The sequence below is a fragment of the Stegodyphus dumicola genome, chromosome 2 (assembly GCF_044657685.1).
Source record: "Stegodyphus dumicola isolate Sdum_Otavi_A_Nest chromosome 2, ASM4465768v1".
In the NCBI taxonomy this organism is placed as follows: Eukaryota; Metazoa; Arthropoda; class Arachnida; order Araneae; family Eresidae; genus Stegodyphus; species Stegodyphus dumicola.
In genome coordinates, this window is record NC_140769.1 from 177,901,798 (window position 1) to 177,911,810 (window position 10,013).

Genomic DNA, 10,013 nt, shown 5'->3' on the forward strand with positions numbered 1-10,013 from the left:
TAGAAAACTGCTCTTGTTGATTGTAGCGAATTCGCGGATTAGCTTTCTTTAGCTGTTTTGAATTAAGTTCTATTGAACTGTTGAGTAGTTAAAAGATAACTACTGTGAGATATTGTAATACTGCACGATAATTTGAGGAAATTTAAGCATATTTGTTGTGATAATAATAAATTTTGTTCATTTTTCATCGGACTTGTGCAATCATTTCGTAACGAACCCGTATGCATGCAACAATATTAATAAATTCCTCATACATTGTGATAAAAATGTAATACACTGACACAGTGTGTCAATTATGACAAAAATAAGTACTTATCCTTTAGCAAAACTAGTAGTCACCAGATAAATCATTTCACACAATATTTTACTAACTTTTTCAGAGGGCGCTGCTAACAAGAAAGTACATTAAATGTTACTACCTACATTAATATAATGGATGTTTTTACAGAAAATGAATATTTATCATAGATTATCATTATAATGCACGTACACAACATTTTATTTTCAGAATAAGTATTATACATATATAAAAAAGCCAGAAATAAATTAAAGGATTAAAAAATTAATTATATATCATAGCCTTATAACTGATATTTGGATGAAATTCTGAATTTAGCCCTCCATCATACTGCATAAAATCGAATATCCAAAGTATGAAAACTGAATTTTATTCCCTAAAATAATTCTAGTATTTTCTGATTATCTGCATGCACACTGTAAAGTCGCGAACTTACTGTCGCCTAATTTTTCACGAAGCAAATGGGCCAAAGATAACCATTTTCAGAATGTCAGCACATTAAGGATTCCATAAAACAGCAATCGGTCTATAAAATAAAATAAAAAAAAGCAAGGTTGATCTTTGGATTATAGTAACTTGGCGATTTTTTGGCGACACTCTGCTACAGCAACCCTCTATTTTTTTTTCGCGGCCATTTTGTCTTCACGAAATAAAGACATGTTTCTTTTCGGAACTACTCTGATATGCGCCCTCAAGTCGCCAAATACTTTTGGCGAGAAACTTCACGCTGCCATATTACTATCTAAATTTTTTGTTTACATTTTGAACTTTTAGCCTAAAATGTCTCCAAAAACGCGGTTTTCGCACATGCAAAAACTACATTTTGAACACACAATTTAGCTAAAAATCCAAAACAAAAACAAAAAATTTAGATAGCAAAAACGTAAACTTTCTAACCAAAAATATTTGACAAGAATCCATGTACACAGCGACATGTTTTAACTTAAAAAAAAAATCTACGAATTGCACAATGTAGGCAACGAACGAATCTACAAACTACACACACCTCGCTTTAATAAATTAACATAACAACAACAAATTTCAAAGAATACCATGTACACAGCATCCTGTTTAAACTTAAAAAAAATTCTATGAATTGCACAATTTAGGCAAGGAAGGAATCTACGATCTACGCACTCCTCCCTTTAATAAAATAACATAACAACAATAAATTTCAAATAATACCATGTACACAGCGTTCTGTTTCAGCTTTAAAAAACATCTACGAATTGTACAGTCTAGACATTAAACAACAAAATAAACTAAAATAAATTTCAACACTTTAAAAAAACAACAATAACGACAGAAATTCATACTAAAGAACCAATGAACATAGCATTCTACAAAATAAGAACAAGGATAAAATAAAATTCACTTACCATGAATTAATGCGTTTTTGAATAGCAGAAATATAAATTTCATACCGCCACGTAATCACTATCGTATTTACATGACAGCCAGACACACTATCCAGAAAATTTATACTATGGTTCACAAATAAATAAAATCACAAATCCCTACTTCTATCATGCACTGCCATTAAAAATAATCTCCCAGACCCTCTTTCCACACTTCTAAATACCCACTACCCCTCAACAAGATAGCCACAATCATATTTCCTTTTGAACTTCAATTCAACAACTACCATTTTACCTTTCCCTCTCAACTTCTCAGACACAGAGGCGAACCAACGAGCTCCAGCGAAAGATTTTTCAACGTCAACAGGGTTGCCATAGAACACGCAATCGCGCCAAAAACCAGCGCAGAACACACGGTTGATCTTTACATTATGGTAACTTGGCGATTTTTTGGCGAAAATTTGGCAACCAACTCTCCTACAGCAACCCTCTATTTTTTTTTCCCCGCCACCATTTTGTCTTCACGAAGTAAAGACACATTTCTTTTCTTCTTATCTACTGAACACTTCTTCCAACAATCTACTAGCCGAATTACACTTATGCTAGAAATTTTATCAAACAAAACTGCTTAATCATGACAAATATTCACTGCAAAATTGGGAAAAAGTGCACAATACCATACTCCTTACGCGTTTTTCAAAATAACACATACACATAAACCATGTACACGCCGACTTATTTTTACTTAAAAAAACATCCCAGAATTGCACAAAAATGGCATTGCGCACACTCTTCACTATATCCATGTACACTGCTTTTTTCTCATAAATTAGAAAAATTTCACGAAAATACATGACAATTTTCTCAATCTTTAAACCCGGTAAAAAGAACGTATATGAAATTACCTGATCGCGAAAAAGTATTTACCCTTTACAAATATGAACATTTCCACATATAAAATAAATAAAATATCCAAAAACTTTTACCTCTAAATCATCTATTACATTATACACGTCACCAACGAATTCATACCGCAAGCATTACAAATACTTAGTATCAAATATTTAAATTATTTCCATGCACGTTTATTTCAACTTAAACAAGGTACCAAATTCCTACAAACATAAAATTCACAAAATAACTATCATTTCATTAAAATATAATTAAATTCAAAACCACTACTTAAAATATAAATGAGCACATACATTAAATTAATAAAAATTACCTTACAATCCTAATTACTTTAAACTAAATCATTGCTAATAACAATTTTCCCAATAATACCAAATTCCTTTCCACCTTACATTTAGAACAATGCATAAAAATAATATCCTCAAATAATTAAAAATACTAACTTACCTAATCTTCTTCAGAATCTTGATTACGTGGCGGATACACTTTTCTAATTCATTCAATAAAATTATTGAAAGATTTTTTCTGCGAATTTTTCCTCCATACTTCCTCCGCTAAATAAAAAGCAAACTTCTCTTTATCACAATGCCTAAATACCCATTTCGAATTAACTTTAGTTAGGGCCATGGGATCCAAAAATTAAACAACACTGTTTCACACAACACAGTATAAAGCTAAATACAAAATTTCCACATTTTTTCCTGATTTCCCCCCTTTTCCGATTAAAGAACCGTAATTCGTCCATTAATATCACATGACATATCCCATGATCTCTCATTTCCCTCACGCAAAATAATGCGTAATCGGAACTGAGTACTACTCACCTTATTACCAAAGTCCCAGGTAGTAACCTTTATCGCCTCCAAAATGTCGCCAAACTACCAGTTACCATATTGTAAAAATCAACCGAACACACATAGCAACATTTGGTGAAATTAGGGCGTATATTAGAGTTGTACCTTCTTTTCTTTTTATTTACTGAACACTTTTTCCAACAATCTACTAGCCGAATTACACTTATGCTAGAAATTTTACGTAACAAAACTGCTTAATCATGACAAATATTAACTGCAAAATTCGGAAAAAGTGCACAATTGCAAACTCCTTGCGCGTTTTTCAGAATAGGACATACACAAAAACCATTTACACGTCGACTTATTTTTACTTAAAAAGACATCCCAGAATTACACAAAAATGGCATTGCACACACTCTTATCTTTATCCATCTACACTGCTATTTTCTCATAAATTACAAAAATTTGCACGAAAATGCAAAAAAATTCTGTGAATCTTTAAACTCGGTAAAAAGCACATATATGAAATTACCTGATCGCGAAAAAGTATATACCCTTTCCAAGGATGAACATTTCCACGTATAAAATAAATAAAATATCCAAAAACTTTTACCTCTAAATTATCTATTATATTATAAATATCACCAACGAATTCATACCGCAAACATTACAAATGGTTACAAATACTTAGTGTCAAATATTTAAATTATTTCCATGCACGTTTACTTCAACTGAAACGTATACCAAATTCCTACAAACATAAAATTCACAAAATAACTATCATTTAATTAAAATATCACTAAATCATGTACACGTCGACTTATTTTTACTTAAAAAAAATCCCAGAATTGCACAAAAATGGCATTGCGCACACTTTTCACTATATCCATGTACACTGCTTTTTTCTCATAAAGTAGAAAAATTTCACAAAAATGCATGAAAATTTTGTGAATCTTTAAATCCGGTAAAAAGAATGGTACAACTCTGATATACGCCCTAATTTCACCAAATGTGGCAATATGTGTTCTGTGCTGGTTTTTGGCGCGATTGCGTGTTGTATGGCAACACTGTTGACGTTGAAAAATCTTTCGCTGGAGTTCGTTGGTTCCCGTCACGCTTTGTGTCTGAGAAGCTAGGGGGGAAAGATTTAATGGTGAAAGTTGTTGAATTGAAGTTCGGCATAAGGAAATATCGTTGTGGTCATCCTGTTGAGGGGCAATGGGTATTTGGAGGTGTAGAAAGAAGGTATGGGAGATTATTTTTAGTGGCTGTGTGTGATAGATGTAGGGATTTGTGATTATTTGTTATTTTATTTATTTGTGAACTATAGTATGAATTTTCTGGATAGTGTGACTGGCTGTCATATAAATACGATAGTGATTACGTGGCAGTATGTTAAAGGCGGTATGAAATTGGTATTTCTGTTGTTTGAAAAAGCATTAATAGTAAGTGCATTTTATTTTATTCTTGTTCTTATTTTGTAGAATGTTATTTTCATTGTTTTTTTAGTATGAATTTCTGTCGTTATTGTTTTTTTTGAATTGTTTGAAATTTTAGTTATTTTGTTGATTAGTGCGTACCGTCTAAATTGTGCAATTCGTAGATGTTTTTTAAAGTTGAAACAGAATGCTGTGTAGAAGGTATTCTTTGAAGTTTATTGTTGTTATGTTAATTTATTAAAGCGAGGTGTGCATAGTTCGTAAATTCGTTCGTTGCCTAGATAGTGCCATTCGTAGATGTTTTTTTAAGTTAAAACATATCGCTGTGTACATGGACTCTTGTCAAATAATTTTGGTTAGAAACTTCACGGTTTTGCTATCTAAATATTTTGTTCTTGTTTTGGATTTTTAGCTTAAATTGTGTGTTCAAAACGTGGTTTTTGCATTCGCGAAAACCGTGTTTTTGGAGACATTTTAGGCTTAAAGTTCGAAATGTAGACAAAAAATTTAGATAGCAATATGGCAGCGTGGAGTTTCTCGCCAAAAATATTTGACGAGAAATTTGGCACCTTAGGGGTGCATATCAGAGTAGTTCCAAAAGAACATATATGAAATTACCTGATCGCGAAAAAGTATATACCCTTTCGAAAGATGAACATTTCCACGTATAAAATAAATAAAATATCCAAAAACTTTTACCTCTAAATTATCTATTATATTATAAACGTCACCAACGAATTCATACCTCAAACATTATAAATGGTTACAAATACTTAGTGTCAAATATTTAAATTATTTCCATGCATGTTTACTTCCACTGAAACGTATACCAAATTTCTACAAACATATAATTCGCAAAATAACTATCATTTAATTAAAATATAATTAAATCCAAAAACACTACTTAAACTATAAATAAGCACATACATTAAATTAATAAAAATTAGTTTACAATCCTAATTACTTTAAACTAAATCATTGCTAATAACAATTTTCCAATAATACCATATTCCTTTATTTACTCCTTATATTTACAACAATGCATAAAAATAATATCCTCAAATAATTAAAAATACTAACTTACCTAATCTTCTTCAGAATCTTGATTACGTGGCCGATAAACTTTTCTTATTTCCTCTGCCAAATAAAAAGCAAGCATATGTGTGCCTGTTTCAGGATCTTTAAAATCATACTTATAGTTCACAGCAAGGTACCAGGTAAAATAAATAACTTAATAAAACATCTTTATTTCTATCTCACACAACCTTAAAAAAAAAAAACACTTATTACTACCCCTTTCAATCCCACTAAATACCCATTTCGAATTCACTTTAGTTAGGGCCATGGTATCCAAAAATTAACCAATGCTGTTTCACACAACACAGAATAAAGCTAAATACAAATTTTCCAGATTTTCCTCCTTTTCCGATTAAAGAACTGTAATTTGTCCATTAATGTCACATGACATATCTCATGATCTCTCATTTCCCTCACACAAAATAATGCGTAATCAAACTGAGTACTTGACACATTATTACCAAAGTCCTAGGTAGTAACCTTTATCGCCTCCAAAATGTTGCCAAACTACCAGTTACCATATTCCAAAGATCAGCCTATAAAACTCTTACCTATTTCAAGAAATTCTTCAGCAATTTTTTGTGGCATTCTTTTCCCCATGTACACAACAATCTTTAGTCCCTAAAAAAAAAAAATTGGCATTGTGCATGGGCCAACAATATAAAAACAAACAGCTATTGTTAAATGAGATATGCCTCAGCCAACAGTATAAAAGCAGATAGCAGTTGTTAAATAAGATATACCCATCTTCAGACCACATTCTAACATCTAGCTTACAATTTCTCACATTGCATTTTCATAAAATTCAGTCAATACGAAGTGCAACTTTATTCAATGTGAATTTTTTCATTTTTTATTATTGGGCAAAATGCCAAATTTCTGCAAAAAGCAAAACTTTCTTTTTCAGTAACTGGTAAACTCCACAGTTCCATAGCTATTTGATGCAAGAAAAACAAATATACATAATGCAAAAAGGAATATTAATCAGAAAAAATGAAGACTGAATTTCAAAAGTGCAAATGTGTACTATGTGCATTTATGTTGTTATTTGGTTGCTAAATAAATTCTTTTTGGCAACATTATGGGTTGTCACATAACCATTTTGGCAACATACTCCATTGGTGATGCATTTTTTGCAACTTTTCAGTGGTGGTGCAGAAAATCAGAAAGTATCACAATTCTTTAAAAATCAGTCGCACTATAAATACAGTTGTTTCTTTACAACACTAAATTATTAACCATGCTTACTTCATTTACTAGTATTTCAATATTCTGTTGAGTCTGCGGCATCCATTGTCTTATGATTGCAAAGATCTGAGGAACTGTAGTCTCTGAACTCTGCAATATTTCCATACAACCAGGACAACTTGGGTCAAAAAAGGGAAGATCTAACTGGTGACAACTTTTGCACAATGGTGCATCAGAAGAGGGATGAATGATAGGCGTTCTTCTCATTTCAACAGGATGCACAACCTTCTCACTCTCAACAGGTTTGCTTGCTGATAGATCCTGTGCAGCTGTCATTTCATTCTTGAAATTGCAAAACAAGAAGACTAAAAAAGAAATAAACAGAATTATGGTAATATGATGCTATCCAGAACTGGAAGGCAATAAATTCATAAGAATACAAATTCACCAAATGAAATAATTTGTACTGGTATTTTTTTATTTTCAAGTTATTAACTTTAGAGGTTTATTTTAATACTTCATGTTAAATTAATTAATGCTAAACAGTGCAAACTTCATGCGAGTGTAGCCCATCATGGTATTTGCATAACATCAAAAATAAGAGCTGCAGAGAAGAAATTAATAATCTACATATTTCAGAACTTTTACACTTTGGTATGAGTTCATAAATTCTGAAGGCAATAACAATAACCGAATCAATATGATGAATTTCAGCATTATTACAATAAAATTTAATCTATATATGCATTCCTTTTCCTAATTCAATTTCATGAGCAACATGAATAATAAATAAAGTTTTTTAACTACCTATTGCATTGCTATATAAATGGCAGAAATAAATAACTAATTACTAATAATTGAAGTAGCTACAATAAATACTATTATAAATTTAAATGGAATATAAAATCTGAAGTCAATTAATGTGCTTAACTTAACAGGATCTGCATTGTTTCTAAGTTGATCCTATGTCAACTTCACAAATATTTACAATTTTCATTTGAAAACAAAACAATTTGTATACGTAGTCAATTGTTGACACTTCCTTATTTTAGAAGGCCCCCAAATTAAAACAAACTGAGATGTAACATGTAACGAGGCATAAGAATATATGGCAAGATATCTCTGTTGGTCAGTAATTTAGTCTTGGGAGCCACTAATAACAATGTAATATGACAATATGACAAATATGGTAATCATTTTACCATAAGCTATTTTGTGCAAATTTAAAATTTATGTTGCAAAAAAATGAGATTCAGTTTATATTTTTACAATGATGCCTCGTGAACTATTAAAAAAAAAGCATTTGACTCAGGAAACTCTTAAAACTGCCTTTAATAAAAGTGAATCGCTCTTCCAAATTCCATAAGCATATTGTTATATACAGGGAAGTTCTCAAATTACTCAAAGTATAATGTGATCTAAAATTAAACAACCTCTGTATCTATGACTATCTTACTACTGCTTTGAGTTCATTATAAAACTGCAAATCTTTTTTCACATGTTTATCTGCTACAGTCATTTGAAAATAATTTTTCAAGGAATAACATTGTTTTCTGAAATCGCATAAATATGGAAACTTCTGCGTCATCTGCCAGGTATTAACTAAGAAAAATTCAACTGATTACATATGCAATTGTAATTACTAAAAGATTACTTTTAATATGCATAAACCTTTTCTACTTTATAATATATATTAATTCATATATCTTAATTGCATAATCCTTTTTTCTTATAACATTGTTACAAAATATATTTCTTATTTATTTATAATAGTTTTTTAAAGAATTAATTTGTTAACATGTAAAATATGATAAACATTTAGGATAGTCATTATCTATTAGTGACAAACATTCTTTAAACTTAGTTGTATTACTTAAAACATGAAATTTTTAAGAATCTAGGCAAAAAAAAAAGTAATAAAAGAGATAAACAAAAAAGGAAATCAAAGTGTAACCACGGGAAACGAAAATGAAAATACCTTTAATGCTTTAACTCATTTATATTGTTCAGTAATAAAGATTATCAAAATTATGACGCTATGTCGCATATGCCAGTAATTATTACATGAAATTTTGATTTTTCTAGAAAAGCTAGTTAACTACTGCTTTAGAGTTTAAAGAAGTAACTCACTTTAAACATTTTCCACATTTTAGAATAAACAATTTGTGAAGCATTTTGCTGTAAAGTAACAAAAAGCCTATACAGTCATCATATATTTTCATCACTTGTTATTTTTATACTTTATGATAACTTAAAATGTTTATAACGTCATCTTTCAAAACACATAACTTCATATTACAAGAACAATTCGCTTATAAAACAAGTGGAAGTTCAAACTAATTATCTTTTACGAGAGAATTTACAAATGACAAACAACTGAAGGTATGCAAGTATGACGATAGGCAATATCAGAAATAAATATTCTGTTACAATTACGCATTTAAATTCATATAAAAACGAAATTCACTCATAATTGTAATACAATACTTACAATATTGGAAATTACGGTAGGCTTAATAAAAAACATCCTGATACAAAGAATTATCATTTTGAAAATTTTAAGCAAACTTCACACAAGTATTCAATCATAAAACAAAATATCGCTGGCACAAATGCCAAAATCAAAACAAAATAACAACTAATTAAAACTTAATGCTTTTTGCCAATACCAACAACCCGCGTTTGTCGCCATGCCAACTCAGTGAAACTACCTTGTCCTTGATAAACCACGCCTATTCTCCAATCTTGACAGTTTGTGATACTTGAAAATAGTATCACTCAGGAAGTCTTCGGATGGAGCAAATTTAAATAGACGAGGAAAAGCCATTGATAAATGGTGTCAGTTAACACGACACAGCGTACGAGTTAAAGAAAGAAATCTATTTATATCAAATGGGCTTAAATTCCCATTATTTAATATGAATGTTAAATTTCCCATATATTTATG

The 10,013-nt window shown here is 30.4% G+C and overlaps 1 protein-coding gene across 1 annotated transcript in view; it reads right to left on the minus strand.

Annotated features, from left to right (window-relative positions):
* LOC118183787 (CAP-Gly domain-containing linker protein 4-like) overlaps nt 1–9,772 on the minus strand; it is a 74,276-nt gene extending 64,504 nt beyond the window's left edge. The window contains exons 1-2 of the mRNA XM_035353388.2: nt 9,558–9,772; nt 7,127–7,431 (exon numbers count right to left, since the gene is read on the minus strand). Of these exons, the coding sequence (XP_035209279.1) occupies nt 7,127–7,402 (276 nt within the window). The 5' untranslated portion in view covers nt 7,403–7,431; nt 9,558–9,772. The remainder of the gene's footprint in view (nt 1–7,126; nt 7,432–9,557) is intronic.
* Nucleotides 9,773–10,013: the final 241 nt, after the last annotated feature.